Source organism: Mercenaria mercenaria, chromosome 4 (genome assembly GCF_021730395.1).
Source record: "Mercenaria mercenaria strain notata chromosome 4, MADL_Memer_1, whole genome shotgun sequence".
Classification (NCBI taxonomy): domain Eukaryota; kingdom Metazoa; phylum Mollusca; class Bivalvia; order Venerida; family Veneridae; genus Mercenaria; species Mercenaria mercenaria.
The window spans coordinates 28,243,999-28,267,058 of NC_069364.1; the positions used below are offsets into that span (position 1 = coordinate 28,243,999).

The 23,060-nt window shown below is 34.1% G+C and overlaps 2 protein-coding genes across 6 annotated transcripts in view; one reads left to right on the plus strand and one right to left on the minus strand.

Moving 5' to 3' along the window:
• Positions 1 to 3,345, plus strand: part of LOC123551316 (uncharacterized) — a 49,514-nt gene extending 46,169 nt beyond the window's left edge. For all 4 annotated transcript variants that reach the window (XM_053540840.1, XM_053540843.1, XM_053540842.1 and 1 more), the window contains 2 exons: positions 249 to 457; positions 824 to 3,345. In XM_053540840.1, coding sequence (XP_053396815.1) covers positions 249 to 457; positions 824 to 1,369 — 755 coding nt within the window. In that variant the 3' untranslated portion in view covers positions 1,370 to 3,345. The remainder of the gene's footprint in view (positions 1 to 248; positions 458 to 823) is intronic.
• A 7,884-nt stretch (positions 3,346 to 11,229) lies between these two features.
• The window catches only part of LOC123551335 (probable C-mannosyltransferase DPY19L3), a 104,764-nt gene continuing 92,933 nt past the window's right edge, over positions 11,230 to 23,060 (minus strand). For both annotated transcript variants that reach the window (XM_045340193.2, XM_053540838.1), the window contains 2 exons: positions 19,028 to 19,183; positions 11,230 to 16,895 (listed from right to left, as the gene is read on the minus strand). In XM_045340193.2, the coding sequence (XP_045196128.2) occupies positions 16,743 to 16,895; positions 19,028 to 19,183 (309 nt within the window). In that variant the 3' untranslated portion in view covers positions 11,230 to 16,742. The remainder of the gene's footprint in view (positions 16,896 to 19,027; positions 19,184 to 23,060) is intronic.

Consider the following 23,060-nt stretch of genomic DNA (forward strand, 5'->3'; position numbering starts at 1 on the left):
TATAAACAGTTCAGCAATAAATATTCGTTTATATGTCATGTCTGTGTATTTGTATATTAGAACATCTTTTCCTGAATTCCGAGACAATTTTTTTGTTCTGGCTGAATACTTTACGTGGTTCAGTCTAGACCTTTGATTTGAATCATTGAAACAGAATTTTCAACTTCTTTTTTTTTCACACTTCAGACTTCACACAGTTTGATTATAATGTTTATAATTTAAATGTGATTGATTCTTCTTGCTTTCAGCAATATCAGAGGATACGTACGTAGACAGGGCGTTGTCACGGATACTTTCATCACGAGAGTCAGACACTGCTCAAGCCTCTGAAAGCAATGAAGGTGACCAGGCGGAAGAGAAAAATGGTCGGAGAGAAGAGGAGGAAAGTAATTTGCTGGTCACGTCAACAGTATCGGTACCGGAGGTATCGCTGGTACCATCACCAGAAGTTAGTAAGGTAAGACAGTCATAGAATTTAGACATATTCCTAAAGAACTCCCAAGTGTAGTGGAATTTTAACAAGAGGGGTTTTGCATGACTTGAAAATTACAGTAGGAGGGTTTTGTTCTACCAGTAAAATTTAGTGGGAGGGGTTTAGTCCACTGCATCAATAGTCAGCGGTAGAGGTTTTTGTCCAGGAGGGGTTTTTGTCTTACACTTGTCAAATGGTCTATAAGACCACATGGCACTGTACCGCTAAAAGGACTCAGCAGGTTTCATGTCTTTCTGATGCTTTATTTCATTAACTTTAAATAGGGAGATTGTGAATTTTTCAGGTTAATCCAAAGTAAACAGTACAAACAAAATGTTCTTGTTATTTCAGAGACCAAAGTCAGTAGAGAACAGTCTAAATGAAGCTCACAATCACACACTGCCGAAACCCAGTCTTAGTCGCTACAATTCCGTCAAACGTAAACAGCTGGAGCGACTACGACAACGTTCAGACTGGTTCCTGGGACCGAGTACCGTCAGCAGCCCTATCATAAACATCAGCAGTCCAGTCATTCATATTGAACCGCCAGTGAGCACACCCACCATTCATCATGAACCAGTCCAGAAAAAATCTTCAGGGAATTCTGTTACACGCTCATCTTCTGAAGGAGCAGTTCTCGATGCTTTTTCTGATCACGATAGCATTTATAGTGACCATTCGAGCCGTAGTGAATCGCCGGCTTCGGAACCGGTCAGGACCAATAATGCAGCATTGTGTATTCGGCGGGATATAGTTCATTCGGATACTTTAGATAGTTTAACTGGAGATATGGAAGATAGTAATGGAAATTGTGTCGGTTTAAGTGAAGATGAAATGACAGAATCAGAAATATGTTACTTTATGATAGAACATAAATATGGTGAACCTCGGTCCTAGCAAATATTGTCCTTGGAATATAGGTATAGAAGAGAAAGTTTGCAAAAAATTTGGATCTACATAAATGAGAATAATGTGATGGTGAAATGGAAGAATTTCAGAGAAGTGAACAAAAATGATGAAGAAAGTTTTTAAAATTCAAAAGAATAGTTATGGAAATGGCGTTTTCAAAGTTGTGTAAAATTGGAGAAATTCATTGTGGAATATCTGATAGCTTTTGATATTTTTTATTTTTAGCAAAAATATTTCAAAATATTTACAAGCCTGTTTAAGATCCAGCTGTGATTCATCAACAAAGCTGATGTAATTTAAATGCTTTAAAGCAACTGGATATTACAATCTTAATACAACTTAGGCATGAGGTTATTATTTTGTATTGTGAGTTCAATTTTTGTTAAATATCAGCTTTTGCCCTTGTAAAGAATTTATCTTTGTTCACCACCGATTATATTTCATGTCTTTAAATAACTGATAGAATTGGTGTTTCTAAGGTTGATCAGTCTTTGCAAATACATTTTTTTGGTATAGGCAACTATTTTTCAGGTACCAATTATTGTTGGGTTCCTACTACCATATTATGTGACATGCTTTGTGCTGATTTTCATTTGATTGTTATTTATTTGAAAGGTGACATGTATGTTACAATTTGTGCCGTTTTTGTTTGTTTGTTTGCTACAACGTAGTAATATATGTGTAATTGTACTTTTTGTCTGTTCATTTTTATTATCTAAAAGTACAAGAAATACTATCGTGTTTAATTCCCCACTCAAAAAATATACACATTTTTTTTTGTATTTATATTGAATATTTATATATATTGGATTAAATTTCATTGCGGCTTTCTTACAAAATTAAACTTAAAATCATCATAAATTTGCTTAAATATTATAAGCGTACTTCAATTACTTAAATGAGCCGTGCCATGAGAAAACCAACATAGTGGGTATGCGACCAGCAAGGATCCAGACCAGCCTGCGCATCCGCGCAGTCTGGTCAGGATCCATGCTGTTCGCTTTCAAAGCCTATTACAATTAGAGAAACCGTTAGCGAACAGCATGGATCCTGACCAGACTGCGCGGATGCGCAGGCTGGTCTGGATCCTTGCTGGTCGCATACCCACTATGTTGGTTTTCTCATGGCACGGCTCAAATACTACAGGTATCATTAAATTTTATATGATCAAAACTTCTCCTGTGAAATTCCTTGTTAAAGACCACTTTTATTTTGACCAACATTATTGTTCATTTCTTGTGTTCAATATTTTTGTTTCAAATTTGCATTTATTAACAGACGTTTTTATCAACTATTTCATATATTGTACAGGGTTTCTTTCATAGAATTCAATTTTGTAATAACAGAGAAGTCAAAATTTGTATACATGTACTTGTGTAGTAAACTTCTAGCTTACTAACAAGCATCTGTTTCAATTTTAAGATAAATTTAGCAAGAATCTGGCTTGTAAGTTGAAATTGTTTCGAATTCCAGAATTTTGTTTTGCAAGCTGTGCTTTATGAAAGTGTATGTCTGAATTTAGCTAAAATTGCCATGTTCTGAATCTAACCACTGAATGTGGATATTGCAAAAAATAATAAAATTCCACATACTGTAAAATCATTTAATTTTCGTGGACATGAAATTTCGTGGTTTTTGTCAAAACGGCAATTTCGTGGGGATATAATTTGTGGATTTCAACTTTCGAACATAAAAATGAAAGGGAATTTTACTTGTTTGTTTGTGATTAAATTACATGGATTGACACACCCGCGAAATCCACGGAAATTAGTCCTCCACGAATATTAATGATTTCACAGTATATGTACAGGTCTGACATCTCATATTTCGGTTGAAGTAATTTATTCAGCGATTGACAAAGTCAGAGTAGTTGAAATAGATCAAAGAGATTTAGTGTTAATTTATTTTGCTGTGTCTTAAATATATCTGCTACTTAACATTGAATATTAAATATTGGTATAAATGGCAAGTTTTTCATTGATATCTTATATAATGATCATAAGTTTTACAGAAATGATATGCACCAAGGGTTGTCAAATTTTTGTTTTTGTATTAAGGGTTGCACGTTAGATGTTGTGAGGCTTAAGGTGGTGAATTATTGCAAATGTTTTTTAATAGTTTACTTTTATTTCACATTTTTCCCCTTACATTTTTACCAAGTTTTGCAGTTTTAAAACATTCCTTGGTTAAATGATTTTTATATAGCTGAACCAAGTGTAGGAATGGTGTTTCATTAAACTTTCCAAAGTAAATTTCTAAATAATTTTTCTAGGAAATGGCTTAGGAAAGTTGGGTATCCGAATTGTGGTGAGGGGTGTTTTGTGAAAGTTAGTATTACAAATGATTAAATATTTACTACATAAAAATATTTTTCAGAATATTTATACTTCAGTTCATCAAAATTTTGTGCAATATTTATTTATTGAAAGTATTTGTCTGAGACACTTTAAATTACAAGCGATTGATTTTCTTTATTTAAAACATGACAGTATGAACTTCTTATCAGAAAAGAAAAAAAACGTAGAACATGATTGAATTAGTGGTTGTTGATGTGTGGTTTTAAATTTTCTGATAGATATACCTTATCTATTTTTAGCTGGACTTTTCAGAGAAAATGTTGAGCTATTGCACTTGCCTGGCGTCGCCGTCGCCATTGGTTAAAGTTTTTGATAATGTCAGATATCTCTGTTACTATGAAAGCTATTGACTTAAAATAGTTATTTACTCTCAAAGTCAACACCAGGAGAAACAATACCAATAACTCTGATTTGAACTTTGACAGAGTTATGCCTTTTTCAACTTAGAGTTTTATATAATTATATAATTCAGAGTCAAGCACTGAGAACAGTAGAGCGTGCTGTCTTTCGGACAGCTGTTGTAAACTCGTTTCTTATTCAGCTTTGAAGTGTTACAAGTTCATTAGTTTGATGTTACGTGTTAAACATAGTTCCTGCGTTCTAATTTATTAATGGCAATTTAATATTGTGCAGTTGTGTCACAATATTTTGAAGCGAAGAATGTAAGAATGTTTTCCTGTTTGAACATAAAAGTTACTAACTTAAGTCACAGCAATTTTAGATATCCAATACTTACTGGGTTTTTACTAAAAATTCTGGATGAGAATGAATACTAAAATTAGCATTCTGATATTCATGTAGATTGCAGTAGTTTGCTGTCCAAAGTTGCAGATAGTTGGGCCATGAAATGAATTACAGTTTACATTACTGAAATAGATTTGCTGTTAATGTTTTAAAATTTTTTAAGGAATAATATGCAGTGGATATCTATAAATGAGCCGTGCCATGAGAAAACCAACATAGTGGGTTTGCGACCAGCATGGATCCAGACCAGCCTGCGCATCCGCGCAGTCTGGTCAGGATCCATGCTGTTCGCTAACAGTTTCTCCAGTTTCAATAGGCTTTAAAAGCGAACAGCATGGAGCCTGACCAGACTGCGCGGATGCGCAGGCTGGTCTGGATCCATGCTGGTCGCAAACCCACTATGTTGGCTTTCACATGGCACGGCTCAAATACTATTTTTCTCATTTTTTCTGACATCTCCAGTTAAACAATCATTGTAGAACCATTACCATAGTTTGAATATTTTGCAAAATTTTATGTACAACTGCCACATTTTCCTTTTGAAGAATTGCTAATTTGTTCTGGGTTATACTTTTGGAGATGATGCTGCCTAATGATTCACTTTATAGTATCAGCCCGCCCGCTTAGCTCAATATGGAGTCAATAATGGGGTAGTGAGTTCGAGCCCTGGGCAAGGCGTATGTTCTCTGTGACGATTTGATAAAAGACATTGTGTCTGAAATCATTCGTCCTCCACCTCTGATTCATGTGGGGAAGTTGAAAGTTACTTGCGGAGAACTGGTTTTTACTGGTACAGAATCCAGGAACACCGATTAGGTTAACTATCTGCTGTTACGTAACTGAAATACTGTTGAAAAACGGCGTATAACCCAAAACAACTAACTTAATAGTATAAGAGGGTACCAAAAATGTTCCCAATCTGCCAATAAGCAGCTCGGCTGCTGTAAATGCATCATTCATAGTGAAATCAACCGGTATTATCATTCTCTTATTAGTACATTAGTAACTGAGTTTATCTTGTTTTTCTGAATGGCCTGAAATCCACTATACATTGAAGGGGCTTCTAAAAAAACTACTGCTGTCAGATATGATGTAAATAATGACAGTTCATCATTTCTTTTCTAGATTGTTTTATTATTTACAAATAGAATATTTAATTATAATTGGGTCGTGCCATGAGAAAACCAACATAGCATCTGCGACCAGCATGTATCCAGACCAGTCTGCGCATCAGCACAGTCTGGTCAGGATCCATGCTGTTCGCTTTCAAAGCCTATTGCAGTTAGAAAAGCAATCATTGAACAGCGTGAATTCTAACCAGACTACGGGGATATGCAGGCTTGTCTGGATCTATGCTGGTTGCAAATACACTGTGTTGGTTTTCCCGTTGTGCGCCTCATATTTTGTTTAGTCTTTTTCTATTTGCACAGAATTTTTTATTTATGTTTACTGCATAGTGTTGCTGTAAATTCTGATCTTTTATGAGGGTTTGCGAAAATGATACTCTGAAATATGTTTAAGTTTCTACAAACAGCCATAAATGTACCGTCAAGATGCAATGTACAGCCATTATTCTACCAAACCATACAGTTCCAATTTTGAATGAAGCAAATTTTTAGCCTTGCAAAAAATATCTCATTATACGGTTGTTGTTGCACTATAGCTGCATTCAATTCTGTTGTGTTAAGAACAAAATTGTTGGCCTATTTTCAAACCAGACTAGAATTTCATATTATTAAAAGTGGTAGTAAAGTGTTGATTAATAATGAAAATTTGGATTCTTTGACATAATAGATGAAGAACTATTACGAGTGACACTTTGTCTGCTGAGAAAGTTGTAAAGACAGGATTCCTGTATTCTTACATTTTGTAACAACATTATGTTTGTATACAGTACTGACATTGAAAAAAAGAAGACTTATGTAGCAAAATTTAGCTGCAAAATATAGCACGTTTATATGCATTGAACAACTTGTTATTACTGAATGATACAAACATTTCATAATGTATAGTTTAGCACATATTGGTCACTTTTTAGACCAGGCAAGCTCCCTAAAGTTTATCTTAGTTGCCAAAACTACATTTTTTTCTCATTTATATTCAACATTTTCACCTTCCACAAACATGTCTCTTTTTATCAGGAAATGGGCAGACCGATGTCCCGCATTTTGTATGTATCAATGTTCCATCTCCTTTATCTGTCTCAGGTGGCAGAATAATAAATTTCTTACTTTCATTCAGATTTATTCTTTAATATGTGAAAATAAACATGAAACTTTTCATAATGCTAATGCCTGTTTATCAAAAATCAAAATGCCTGTCTCCCGATGCTAGTGTCAGGAAGTGGTAAAACACTCGAATTTACTTGAAATCTAGACTTTTTTATTTGGCCTATATTCCAGAAAACAGAATGATGTACCTTACTGCTATTTTAATTGGCCTAATTGCTTGCCAGAAGTTGTTAGTGCCCTTAATCTGCTTGCTTATGTAGAAGTTACGTTTTGTAACTGGTGTATTTATTCTGTGTATTTTCCCATTCCATTGATAGTGCTTTGTTTTATCTATATGTATATTTTGCATTACGAGTATAGTCTCTGTTTAGTGTACAAAATAATTTTAAGGTTATGAGATTTGTATCGAGAAATATGTACAAAATTCTGTAGTGGAGATGTTGCGCAACTTTCAGAGCACAGTTTAATTCTGCAGAAGTGTGAGTGCATATTTCTCGATGCAAAATATTGCATTTACACCTGTTATTTTTATTATATGAATGATTTCTTCTCTAATAGCCCGAGTGGAATTGAAAATACTGCCAGTGATTAACCTTTAAAGCAACAGCATACATTACTCAGATCTCATGCACGCGATATGCAATTTGCACACCAACACCGGTCATATTTTAAGTAACAGAAATTGAGAATGATTGCGTGATAAGCCACTTTGTAGCATTTAAGTTTCTGTTTAATCATTCATGGGCACAAAATTTTGTGGTTTTTGAACAGAACAACTGTTTCGTGGAGAAATGAATTATCAATTTCAACTTTTAACATGAAAAAATAAATTCCAAATTTAATTTGTTGGGATTATATTTCCTGAGTTCACTCAACAGAAATTATTCCCTCCCAAATATTAATGATTTTACGGTATTACAGACATAAATACGATTGGTAAGTGCTTAGTTGACTTTAAAGACGTAGATATACGTGCATTTTGTCATTTCCTATCCATAAAGGTCCATTATTGTCGCCCGGTAGAATGTCTAGTGATTATCCAGATAAATGTTTTAAATTTTGGCACTAATATTGTGGAAAACAATCTTCCTTAATGTTTATCTTTACAAATCAGAACTTTCTCACCAGTATATTTTGCCTATAATGATACAGCCTAGATTTTTTACTTGGAGAATGTACATTATACACACATTTTTAAAATTTAGCAAAAATTTTATGTAAGTGAGCAGTGTAAGATATGCAAGATGCGACTTTGTTTAAGGTTATTTCTTGCATTTTTTTCATTTGCAAAAAAAAAATTAAGTTATGAGACATTGTTAAACATTAGTGAAGGTATTTTCTAGCTTTTCCACTTTTCACGTTTTGATTGGGAAATGATTAGGAAAAAGCCTTCACCTTATTGCACTAACTAAATGGAGTTTGAACTTAAAGGACACTCTAAAAGTACCGTACTTTTTCTGTAAAATTTGTTTATGCAAACACTGTAATATGATCAATATATTTTCTTGTAAAATTACGGTACAACCTAGTCAAATATACTTATACAGAAACTGATCACTGTTGATGTTCAAAAGGTCTGCACTTTAGTAAACCATCTGTTACTTGTTCAAATGTCTCATAGTCACAGAAAATATCCAGGGTCTGTTTGTATTGCTGTAGGAGTTTACGTTGTACATACAGTATACAGGTAGTTGTAATTTTCAAGTGTCCCGTTTGTTTCTTTTCTATTTTACAAATTATTTTGTTTTAGTGATAAAACTTATTTCATTCATACTCTGTAGTAATATTCCGCTAAAGGTATAGGTTTCTTATAGAACATGAGTAGACGACAAAAGTCAGCACCTGGAATGGATGGAACAACTTGTATCCAGTGGAGTGCAGTGTAGATGTCCTGTTTAGCTCCCCTGAATCAAGTCTAGGCAAATACTGCTGCAAATATTACCAGAGTTAGTAGTTACTCATCTCTGTACACAAGAGAGGAAATCAATCTGGAGTTGCTAGCACTGTACTGCAATCTGTTAACCACTGTGCCACTGACTCCCTACAAGGGATGTATCTGTTAGACGGGGTGCTGGGAAGAAGTTGTTCCACCCTTCATACATTGAAGAAGTTCATTAGCATAATTTTCATACAACTTTGATCTAATTTTACTATTTTACAAATGAAGAAAATTCTAGAATAGTGAATGTATGACCCTAGTGTGGGACAGAATCTCCATTGCTTAGTTTGATCAAGGCAGACAAATTCCCCCTTTGATCCTGTAAAATTGAAAGTAAAAAAAATAAAATACTATCAACATGATTGAGAATTAACAACTGTTTGGTGCTTATAATCCATTTTTGACCAGAATTACCGGGTTTTGGTCAAATTGAGCTGGAGAAGGGGGTGTGGGGATTTTGTCTGTATTCCGTATGACCTGCCAAGATTGTGTTCAAGTAGTTAACAAACTCTGCAATTTGTAAGTAATTAGACAAGGAGATGACATGTATTCAGTTTTAGTTAATTTTTTCCTTTACTTTATAGATTTATAGTGATTTTAGTCTAGTTGTTTTTTTTCATTCAATGAATTCGCTAGTTATTGCTTGAAAAAAAGGTGATAAGCTTTCAGAAACTAAAAGTCTGACGAAGTCGCAGTGTCCAGGTTTGAAGATGAATATGTCCTAACTTATTCACCCTTACCCTGCTAAATTTCTAAAATGAACTGGTCCATCCTTCAATTCGGGCAGTATCACTTTACTATTCAAAGGGGTGTTCACTGAAAATTTACTGACTGAATAGAAAACAGTGCAGACCATGATCAGCCTGCAGAGACGTTCAGGCTGATCTTTGTTTGCACTGGTTGCAAAGGCAGAATCACTTGCCACCAGCAGTGTAAAGGTTAAACTTAATGTATTACAGGTTTTGTGAAAATATGCACATTTTTATGTTCCTTTTGAAATTTAGTTACACGAATATACATGTTTTGTTCACCTACATTTTTACTGTTTATCACTACCAGTACAGTTTTCGAAATCCTGCCATATATGTTGCATTAACGGTCACCACATGTACGTTTTCATAATATTAGTGTGATTTTATAGCTTGTAAGAATTGAAAGGAACAAATCATATTCCTTATGCAGACAGCTACATGTATACAACATGACTTTAGTGTAATTGAATTTTATATTTTGATGCAAGTATGTTCATGACATATATTTGGTAGATTTTTTTGTTGTTGTCTGCTTATTTCTGTTTTAGTGGAATTTTACATTGACTATTATAGGTTGACATTGTAAACAAGTTCTTATTTTCATCTAGAGCCGTCACATATTGCTAAACATTTCATACGTTAATGCTTATCGGCTCATGTTGATCGGTTTATATTCTTGTAAGAATCTTGGAAATTACGAATCAAAACTATTTCAGTGTAATTAAGAGGTTCAAATTTATAACATACTTGTATAACCTATTTCAGAGTTATATATTGCAAGGTATTCAAGTGCACATTTTTTTTTAAGACTGCATTTACGAATACAAACTTGCATGTCACGCTTTCAGTAACCACGATTATTCTCGGCAAACTGGTATATGAAAATACTGTGAATGTATGCTACACCATGCACACAGACGTACATTTTCAGTCTTTTGGTCAAACTGGATATATAACTTGGGTCCTGTATTGCAAGGATCTTGCGGCTGAATGAACAGAAAAATCTTACATTTCAAAACTAATTGTCAGAGTAAAGATTTAATAAAGTGTGAAGGGATACAAATGAAGGTATTGATGATGTTTTATTTGCAGATATTGTAATGTTATTGTAACAAGCCGTTGAATGAAAGTTAGCGGGGAAACTGTTCATGTACTGACCATTGTATGCTATTGTCTTTGATTGAGCACAATGTTTCTTGCTGTCATCCATTGTGATTTATCATTCTAGAAAAAATAACTGTATATGATATATGATTGTATATGTTTCTCTTTAATTATTTTTAAGTAAATTCTTTAAACACTATGTCATGTTCTGTCTTCTTTGATATTCTTTTAATATTATTTTTGTGTTTGATATCCTCTCTCAGAGACAGAGGGGTATGGTTTTCTAGTCTGTCAGTCGTCTCAAGGTCACTGTGACTTTTCACCTACTGACCCCAAAAACAATAGGGCTCCACCTCAAGTGGTGCCTAGTCATCCTGTAAAGTTTGAAACTTGCAACTATTATATACTGCATGTACACATTATCACTTGAGAGTATGGAAACGAAAATGTTGATAGACAGACACTGCCATTCCGTAATTTGACTATTTTTCAAAAGTTACCATATATAACTGTTTTTCAGGGCCCTTGCCTTATGGATGAAGCCCTCTGTCCAGCCATAACTTTTTAAAAATCTAATTTTAACTTGACACAAGTATAATCTACAAAATGGCATTGTGTGGTGCACTGAATCTGTCCTTATATCCTAGATAAGTGGAGACAAATGGGCCTTCAAATACTGCATTGCAATTTTTATAGAGGTATATTTAAAAGAGACTTAAAATTAATTTCACAAAAAATTTAATTTCATATTTTGACATTCATCATATTGTTGGGATGTTACAAAAACACCAGTGTTGAAGTTTAATTTACCCAGTACAAGTTCTTGATGTATGCTGAAAGCATATATACAATGAATTAAAAATATAAACATATATGATAACAAGAGGGCCAAGATGGCCCTAGGTCGCTCACCTAAGAAACACACCATAACAGTGTAAAACATGTTTGACCTAGTGATTTCATGGAAACAAATATTCTGACCAATTTTCATTAAGATTGGACCAAAAAACTGGTCTCTTAGGATAAAACAAGCATTTTCTTAGATTATGATATGACCTAGTTTTTGACCCTAGATGACCCATGTTCAAACTCGACCTAGATTTTATCAAGGCAATCATTCTGACCAAAATTCATGAAGATCAATTGAAAAATACAGCTTCTATCACATATACAAGTTTTTTCTTTGATTTGACCAAGTGACCTAGTTTTTGACTTCAGATGACCCATATTCAAATTCGACCTAGATTTCATTAAGACAATCATCCTGACCAAATTTCATAAAAATCAATTGAAAAAATCAGTCTCTATCGCATACACAAGATTTTTCTTTAATTTGACCTAGTGACCTAGTTTTTGACCTCAGATAACCCATATTCAAACTCGACCTAGATTTCATCAAGGCAATCACTCTGACCAAATTTCATGAAGATCAATTGAAAACTACATCCTTTACTGCATACACAATGTTTTTCTTCGATTTGACCTAGTGACCTATTTTTTGACCCCAGATGACCCATTTTCGAACTCGGCCTAGATTTTATCAAGGTAATCATTCTGGCTAATTTCATGAAGATCAGTTGAAAAATACAGCCTCTATCGCATACACAAGGTTTTTCCTTGATTTGACCTAGTGACCTAGTTTTTAATCCCAGATGACCCATTTTCGAACTTGGCCTAGATTTCATCAAGGTAATCATTCTGACCAAAATTCATGAAGATCAATTGAAAAATACCGCCTCTATCGCATACACAAGGTTTTTCTTTGATTTGACCTAGTGACCTAGTTTTTGACCCGAGATGACCCATTTTTGAACTCGGCCTAGATTTCATCAAGGCAATCATTCTGACCAATATTCATGAAGATCAATTGAAAAATACAGCCTCTATCGCATACACAAGGTTTTTCTTTGATTTGACCTAGTTTTTGACCTGAGATGACCCATTTTTGAACTCGGCCTAGATTTCATCAAGGCTATCATTCTGACCATTATTCATGAAGAATAATTGAAAAATACAGTCTCTATCACATACACAAGGTTTTTCTTTGATTTGACCTAGTGACCTAGTTTTTGACCCGAGATGACCTATTTTCGAACTCGGCCTAGATTTCATCAAGGCAATCATTCTGACCAATATTCATGAAGATCAATTGAAAAATACAGCCTCTATCGCATACACAAGGTTTTTCTTTGATTTGACCTAGTGACCTAGTTTTTGACCCGAGATGACCCATTTTCGAACTCGGCCTAGATTTCATCAAGGTTATCATTCTGACCAATATTCATGAAGATTAGTTGAAAAATACAGCCTCTATCGCATACACAAGGTTTTTCTTTGATTTGACCTAGTGACCTAGTTTTTGACCCGAGATGACCCATTTTCAAACTCGGCCTAGATTTCATCAAGGTTATCATTCTGACCAATATTCATGAAGATTAACTGAAAAATACAGCCTCTATCGCATACACAAGCTAAATGTTGACAGACGACGGACGACAGACGACAGACGACGGACGACAGACGACAGATCACGGACGCCGGACGCCGGACATTGAGCGATCAGAAAAACTCACCTGAGCATTGCTCAGGTGAGCTAAAAATAATAGAAATGGAACATTTTTTTTACCCTAATAAATACATTAAAAATTACAAGTATGCATGTTTTTCAGTTGGATTATCGTGCCAGAATACAAGGGAAATAACTACCAGTAGCTGTATGATTCACATAATTCCAAACAGTGTTTTTTTAAAACAAATTGTAGTTTTATTTCACAAGATCCAGATATAAACAAGTCACCATTCTTAAGGTCTTTTACACTTATCATGCTAAATTTCCATCTTCCAATTTGGACAGTACCATTAACTGTTAAACTGGGTGTATACCAAAAAGATACTGACTGAATAGCAAACAGTGTAGATCATGATCAGACTGCATTGATGTGCAGGCTGATCATGATCTACACTGGTTGCAATGGCAGAATGAATCCTGTCCAGCATGGTAAGGGCTAGGTTTTAAAATGATCATCTTTAATCTTTATGCAAAGATATTCTGAAATTAATTCACAAATTAACTCTTTCTTTCTTTTTTTTTTTGTGTGTCAAAAATAACGATAATATCCCATTCATTTTTGAAGATAATGTCAAAACTAATCCAAGATATTTTGAAAATTTAAAAAAGTTCCTACTATCTCACTTTGAGTGTTTATGTAACAATATATAAAGGCAATTAAATGCTATTTCGTAATATTTAACGAGGAATCAAAGAAAAACCTTAATACAGAAAAGATGGATCAAATATTAGTGGATGTACTACTTGAATAAAAAATAAAAACGTTTTCCAAAGATTTTTTTTTATACTTAAATCAATTTGCTGGCAGAAAGTAACAATCTTTTTTCTACATATATAATTAAATTAACATTTCTGTTAATCTGAATATTGAAAATAATACTGTTTAGCCATTTTCTATGAAGCCACTAGGTAGATGACTGAATTTTGAGACTCAGTAGCACAACAGATTTCCCTATTTTGAAGACATTTTCTTCCTAAATGCTCAAAATATTATATGTGGCAAGACCTGGCTGAACTTAATTGTCTCAGTTACTCGAACTCGACAAGGAAGCATAATCTTCTGGCATTAGTAGATGAAAAATTAACATATATAACATGTTTTTTTTATAAGAATGGTAATTTTGCTGTAAAGATTGTCCTAACCTAAAATCAAATAACTATCTGATAACTTGTCTCCAAAAATTTGTAGAAATGGAAGTTATGTAAAATGTTTTAGCTGAAATCTGTAAAATTTTATGGCAACAAAAAACCCGTTATACAGTGAATGGCCTGTAGAAGGTGTCAGCCTTTTTATCAGCATGTTTCTGTACTCGATATTTCAAAGTTAGGGCATTTTTACCTTAAATTTCATGTTTCACAGATCATGTCATGCTATGCAAACATATTTAATAAAGTTAATAATCCTACAGACACTACAATATAAAGAGAAATACAAAGAAAAAGAAATCTGAATAAATCAGCTGTTTAATACAAAAAATGCCTTTGGATTCAGACAACCTGTTTGGCTTGGACCATTTTTTGAGCTGTTTGGTGTAAATATAATTTTCATAATGCCATTAAATCACTAACAAATAACCAAATAATGAACTGTCACTAATAAATATATTTTTTCTGCAGAACAAAATCTACCACGATTAAATGTCAAATAGAAGAAACAAATCTGACATTCAATTTAAAATACATGTACCAATTTAAGTACAAAAGTCCCAAGTTTAAAACTTGCTATAGATTATGATTTGTTTCACCAAAATAATGTTGAATTTATCTGGAAGTTAGAAGGAACTGATTAAATGACAACAGATAAGGGAGTCCCTCTCCCGTCCCTTAGAAAACATCTAAACTTTACTTTGGTTTATTTTCATTACAACATAGTTTACATCAATAAAATTAATTTCAAAAACAAACAATTATTAATGTAAATGATACAAATACTACAAAAATTAATACAACATGTAAAATAACTGGAGTTTCTTAAGTCAGACAGGTACTAAGATAGAAATAAATAAAACATGTTACTTTGACACAGTAAGTCAACAACGCTGTTACTATAATCTAAGAGTTACTTCAATTTCATACAAGGTCACACACAACTAAATAGTATTCCCTATATTTATACTCTGTATAAAAACTGTCTGAAAATTTTTGCGAAACTGCCTCACAAAACTATACCCATTTTAGAGTATAAATTCTTAATACATTTTAAAGAATTATCCTAAAACTGACGAAATGAAGAGAAAAGTAAGGAACATATATCTTCTAAGAGCAATTTCTCTTGCTTCCTGTAAAATCACATCAACACTGCTGTGACCCGGTAGTACTGCTCATACTAAAACTAAAACGACATACAACCTTCTCTCCCTTTGATAGGTTATCAAATCCTTACTTTCCTGTCTCCATATTTAAATCCATGATGGGTGGCTAAACTGGATAGTGTTGCAGTTAAAAGACAAAGTTCATCATCAAAGTTTAAAGATATATCATGCATATCTTTCACTAAAATTTTTATCATTAAGTATTTACTTTAAATGAAGAAAATCCTCATCAAAGATAAGATATGAAATATAACAGTGCACACGGAACTGCAGTCACAATTAAATGTCATGTGAAAACCATTTGTTAAGAAAGACTACCAGCTTTTTTAGCAGCAGTATAAAATGATGCTGTGGCCCATGTTATACCATAACCTCAGCGCAAAAAAAACCCAAACTGTATTGCTTTATGCAACTTCAGTTATCTACTTTTTGCACTTTGATGATGGTACATTTATCAAGTGCGTACTATAACCTGTTTATACACAAATACATGTTTATTTTACGTAAACCTTGATACTGTATGGCAATACTTAGTTTTTTGTTGTTTTTTTAAATACAAAACTTAGCATAATGTACCTTTAAAAGCCACTTAATTAATTGATGATCTTCTCTTCTCTGAGTAAATATCTAAAACTTGTGTTTTTCATGGAAGAAAGTAATAACAAGCCTGAATAAAATGAATTGTATACCAGTCTAATTGACTGTACAAGAAAAGAAAACCAGACTAAAACTAATAACCATATACGTAAAGCATAAATCTTGTCTGGAATGAAATATAGGAAAAGCAATTTTCTTTGACAGATGTACTTGTATTTTGACACTAACTTGAGAAAATTGTTCCAGCATTTAAATTTCCATGTAGCCTTAAGCCATTAGAATATGTGTAGCTTTCTCTTAAATTATTTGAGTAGAAAAAATTCATCTAATTTTTTTTTCAATAGAGAGGCTTTAAAGGAGAAGTTTGATGGTTGACTTGTACACTCAGTTGACCTCTGCAATACATGCAGTCTTTGACAGCAGTTCTATCTAACTGTGCTCTTTTTTTTTAACCGACTGACTGGTTTAAAATTTTAACTATATTTTCTCATATCAGCTGATTCAGGCATATAAAGGTAGGAGTTCAAAGGTAGCCATCAGGAAAATTGGAAATAAGGTATGTATCTCCATTGCCACTTCAAATTCCTACATTCATACTTACAATACTTGAATGATAAGAGTTACTGAGTTATATCAGAATACTGAACTTTGTAACTTAAGCCACCAAGCTGACAAAGTGTTTGATTTACTGCATCAAAGTAACACACTGAGAGGGTTAACAGAATACTGGTAACACAATGAGACGAAAGAAAAATTCTACTGAACAATTTTGTAGATTCTGAACGTTTTGTTGGTGAACACATGCTTGAAATATTTTGAGTAATTTGGTGTCTGTCGCCGCACTTCGTCACAGAACCTTGGCACGTGACTTTTGACTAGTCCTGGCTCGGCTTTACCACTGTCCGGTATCTGTCAAACACAATAAAAAAACTTGAGTTATCTATCAAGGTGATAAATATCCCTAGAAACTGTCTTGATATATGAAATTTCAAAGTAAAATGTTAAGACCACTGACCTTCATGATAGAGAACTGGGTTGTACCAAAGTTTTCTTGATGCTAGTTTTATGAAAATCCTTCCAGTAATTAAGAAGATATGCAGTGAACACAAATTTAAACTAAAGGCGACTTATTTTGTTCGTTTGTTTGTTTGTTTTGGGATTAACGCCATCAACAGTTATTATTTCAGTCATGTAATGGCGGGCAGTTAATCTAACCAGTGTTCCTGGATTCTGTACCAGTACAAACCAGTTCTCCGCAAGTAACTGCCAACTTCCCACATGAATTATCAGAGGTGGAAGACGAATGATTTCAGACACAATGTCTTTTATCAAATCGTCACGGAGAACATATGCCCCGCCCAGGGATCAAACTCGTGACACCGCGATCTGTAGACCAACGCTATCCCTACTGAACTAAGGCAATTTATACCCAAAGAAGTTTTGACGCAAGGAAAGTTAAATGTTGTGACCATGACCTTTGATATCTAAGTGTGACCTTCACCTTGAACTAAGTGGTGTCCATCATATGCTCTGCATATCTTCTTGATGAGGTAAACAATGCTACTTTTATGAAAATATTTCGTTTAAAAGATATGGAGTAGATTTGAATTTAACCTTGACCTTGGACTTTGTGTGGACTCCTTGAGAAGGTTTATAAATAACTGATCCTAGTTTTATGAAAATCATCCCAGTAGTTAAGAAGATATGGAGCAGACAAAGTTAAGCTCTGACCTTTAACCTTAAAAAGTGACCTTGACCTTTGACCAAATGATCTAGGTTGTGTACTCTACACATTGTCCTGATGAGGTAAACTTTTCATATTAGTTTTAAGAAAATCTTTCAAACAGATTAAACAATACAGAACAGACACAAAATATAATTACTTGACCTATGACCCTCAAGCGGCACCTAGATCTCAAACCTAATTACCAATGTGGTGTTCTCTGCATGCTGTCTAATGCCAGTTTTTTTTTTTAAATTTTCCCAACGGATGTCATTGTAACTTTGACCTTTGGCCTATTAACTTCTAAAACAATAGGAGTGATCTACAAGGTCAATACTTCTATTATAACTGACAACTGTAAGCTAAAGTGTTTGTTAGGTTTTGACAGGAAACCATTTTTAATGTAGAAGTCATCATGACCTACTGACCCTAAAAACAAGATGGGTGACCAACGGACAACAGGCAATCATGCTTTTTAGGTTGACCATTGCAGGACGAAGCATTCTCTAACTGATCAGAAACCAAAATAATGGACTACCTACCAACCATTAGACATTTTATTTATTGAGGCATAAAAAAATCTGTCTTGTAATATGATATAACATTTATACAGTCATTTGATCTCTGTAAACACCTTCTGGAGACACATAAATTATCTAAATTGTCTACTCAAGTACCCATTCGCACATGAAAACTAGTTTTAATATAGCCAGTAATTAAGTAAGTGATCTTCACACAAAGTCTGGCAGACTTTATTGACTTTCAAGGTCATTCAATCATCTCTTTAATACTTACATAATATCACAGCATACAGCATGCAGTCTTATCTAGATGGCATAGGTTGTCTTCTCGTATAACAGATTCGTTTTATAATATTATTTAGCAATATTATCCAACAACCTACCTAAGGTGCAAGAATTATACTATAGTCAGTTTCACACACTTACACCATTACCCGGATGAAAGTCTGTCAGGTACTGATTAGTATCATATTAATGCAGCGCATTTATCCATTTCAAGTAAATCTTGTAGACAACAACCTCCTACAGAGTGTGCTAGGCATTTATTGTTGTTTTTTTCTCTCGTCTAATTGCACTGGCAAGAAAAAGCTTAGAGGGCAACATTACATTCTGTTTTTGATAATAATTTCCTCAAGATGGCATCAAGTATATTCCTTCTTTTAGTCTGATATATATTCTGTTTTCTACCTACATCATCATCCTGTTACTCTGGTAGACGGCAATCAACTCTTTATGGCACCAGACAAATCAACCATAAGCTTATATTCATAATAATATTTAAAAAAAATTATACTTACAACACCATTATCCACATCAAGTAAATCTGGCAAACGACAGCCTCCTCTAGAGGGCGCCAGGCATATACTGTCTTCTAGTATGATATAGTCTGTTTTATATTTAACCATTAAACTATGAACATCTTCGGGTTCTCTTTTGGCGTAATACTGGTATAACTGAAAGAAATTTATATATTATTTGCACAGTGGTAATTAATCATTTTTTAAAATTTGAAATACATAGCTAATATACTTTATGACTTACAGTTTGGAAACCATTTTCAGTTTCCCAGATAATGTAACCTTGACCATGGACCTACTGAACAAAATAACGACAAGGATACTCATCAAACTGTGCTTAGCGGTATCACGTAAAGTTTAAAAGCAGTTTGGCATAAAAAAATTGTTTGTTTCCTGGTATCCCGAGCTACCCTAAATTTTTGGCCTGACCCTAAATGTTTTTATAGCCTTGAAGAATATTTTTTTCAACTTTTTAACAAAAAGTTGCAAAACTGAATGTTTTATACTTTAAACATGATCAGTGGTGTTACAAATCAACTTTCTGATGCAATAAAGGCATAACCCCTTATTTGTATTCATTTGACACTATGACGTAATCATTGTAAATAAATAATATAAATCTGGTATAATAATAATAATAACAAGCAAATTCGATGAATTGGTATCCCCCGCCGAAAGGGTTTGTGGTGAGGAATGGCAAAAAGATATATCCGGCAAAAAGTTAAGGATGTTAATAAGAAGCAAATAATTTCATTAGTCAAAATCAATTTAACAGAAAACAAATGTTTAATTAAAGAATACATAATAAATGTATGATACTTTGATCCTGACTAAAGAATTTATTTTGAATGGGATATGCTTACTGTAATAAGCTTAGCTTTTAAAATTAAATGTAGTTAATTGAAATGTGAGCTTGAAGTTTAACTGGAACGAAATATTGTCTTTGAGTGGTTTGGCACCAGGTGTTGCTGTTTAACATATTTGAACTTAAAAGAGATGTCCTTAAGAGAACACAGGTAAGATATCTTGAACATGGCTGAGGGCAAGGTTTGTGCAGTCACAACTTAACATGTTGAAGGTTTGAGCATTTAAAAAAAACAAGAGGGCCATGATGGCCCTATATCGCTCACCCGTTATCATTGCACTTGAGGACAAGAAGGCCCTCAGAAAAAATATCTAAGTCCAAAGGACAGGAACAACATGGAAGAAATTTAACCAAAAAGAAAAAAAAATCTTACAAGGTATAGATATGTCAAAATACACCTAAAAATTGGAGGTACCATCCATGTTGTACCACAGAAAAGTGGTCTTGGTTTTTCCCTACGGCCAATAATAAAAAAGTTACTTAAAATAAGATATTTACAGTAATGTAAAAGAGAGGTAAAAAAACAAGAGGACCATGATGGTCCTGAATCGCTCACCTCTTTCCACATGACCCAGTTTTGAGTATGACGTCGTTTTTTCTATTATTTGACATAGTGACCTAGTTTTTGAGCTCATGTGACCCAGTTTTGAACTTGACCTAGATATTATCAAGATAAAAATTCTGACCAATTTTCATGAAGATCTGTTGAAAAATATGGTCTCTAGAGATGTCAAAAGATTTTAATAATTTTAGACCTACTGACCTAGTTTTTGACCGCAGTTGACCCAGTTTCAAACTTGACCTAGATATCATCAAGATGAACATTCAGACCAATTTTCATACAGATCCCATGAAAAATATGGCCTCTAGAGAGGTCACAAGGTTTTTTTATTATTTGACCTACTGACCTAGTTTTTTAAGGCACGTGACCCAGTTTCAAGCTTGACCTAGATATCATCAAGGTGAACATTCTGACCAATTTTTATGGAGATCCATTCACAAGTATGGTCACTAGAGAGGTCACAAGGTTTTTCTATTTTTAGACCTAATGACCTAGTTTTTGACCGCACATGACCCTGTTTCAAACTTGACCTAGATATCATCAAGATGAACATTCAGACCAATTTTCATACAGATCCCATGAAAAATATGGCCTTTAGAGAGGTCACAAGGTTTTTCTATTATTTGACCTACTGACCTAGTTTTGACGGCACGTGACCCACTTTCAAATTTGACCTAGATATCATCAAGATGAACATTCAGACCAATTTTTCATACAGATCCCATGAAAAATATGGCCTCTAGAGAGGTCACAAGGTTTTTCTATTATTTGACCTACTGACCTAGTTTTTGACCGCACATGACCCACTTTCGAACTTGACCTAGATATCATCAAGGTGAACATTCTGACCAATTTTCATGAAGATCTCATGAAATATATGGCTTTAGAGAGGTCACAAGGTTTTTCTATTTTTAGACCTACTGACCTAGTTTTTGACCGCAGTTGACCAGTTTCGAACTTGACCTAGATATTATCAAGATGAACATTCAGACCAACTTTCATACAGATCCCATGAAAAATATGGCCTCTAGAGAGGTCACATGGTTTTTCTATTATTTGACCTACTGACCTAGTTTTTGATGGCACGTGACCCAGTTTCAAACTTGACCTAGATATTATCAAGGTGAACATTCTGACCAATTTTCATGAAGATCTTATGAAATGTATGGCCTCTAGAGAGGTCACAAGGTTTTTCTATTTTTAGACCTAATGACCTAGTTTTTGAAGGCATGTGACCCAGTTTCGAACCTGACCTAGATATCATTGAGGTGAACATTCTGACCAAGTTTCATGAAGATCTCATGAAATATATGGCCTCTAGAGAGGTCACAAGGTTTTTCTATTTTTAGACCTACTGACCTAGTTTTTGACCGCAGTTGACCCAGTTTCGAACTTGACCTAGATATCATCAAGATGAACATTCAGACCAATTTTCATACAGATCCCATGAAAAATATGGCCTCTAGAGAGGTCACATGGTTTTTCTATTATTTGACCTACTGACCTAGTTTTTGATGGCACGTGACCCAGTTTCGAACTTGACCTAGATATTATCAAGGTGAACATTCTGACCAATTTTCATGAAGATCTTATGAAATATATGGCCTCTAGAGAGGTCACAAGGTTTTTCTATTTTTAGACCTAATGACCTAGTTTTTGAAGGCATGTGACCCAGTTTCGAACTTGACCTAGATATCATCGAGGTGAACATTATGACCAAGTTTCATGAAGATCTTGTGAAATATATGGCCTCTAGAGAGGTCACAAGGTTTTTCTATTTTTAGACCTACTGACCTAGTTTTTGATGGCACGTGACCCAGTTTCGAACTTGACCTAGATATCATCAAGATAAACACTCTGACCAACTTTCATAAAGATCCCATGAAAAATGTGACCTCTAGAGTGGTCACAAGCAAAAGTTTACGGACGCACGCACGCACGGACGGACGGACGGACGACGGACACTGTGCGATCACAAAAGCTCACCTTGTCACTTTGTGACAGGTGAGCTAAAAAAAATATTGTAAGTGAACAAAAGAAGGATCTGCCAAATAAATCTGTTGACATAAATGAAATTTCAGATCAGTATCTTCATTAGTTATGGAGATATACCCATTTTAATTTGAAATAAAGGGAGGTAATTTGACATAAAATCAGTCCAAAGTTATCTACCCTGATTGTCTCAGTCCAACTAATAACAATAATGAAATTTCAAATAAGTCCTATAAGTACTTACTGATATAAATCCATTTTGATTACAATCAGGGGAGGTAATCAGAATAACTCTGAACCTACGCTTGGATCTGATTTGTCATGGAATCAAAGATTTATTGTTGTTGAAGATATTTTGGACGTTTGTATCAAATAAAACCATAAATGAAGTCTCTATATGTCTGCAAAAGCCAAAATAGCCAATTTTGGACCTTTAAGGGGCCATAACTCTGGAACCCATGAAGGAATCTGGCCAGTTCAACAAAGGAAGCAAGATCTTGTGGTGATACAAGTTGTGTGCAAGTTTGGTTAAAATCAAATCATAAATGAAGCTGCTATTGTACAGACAAGGTCAAAATAGCTAATTTTGGCCCTTTCAGGGGCCATAACTCTGG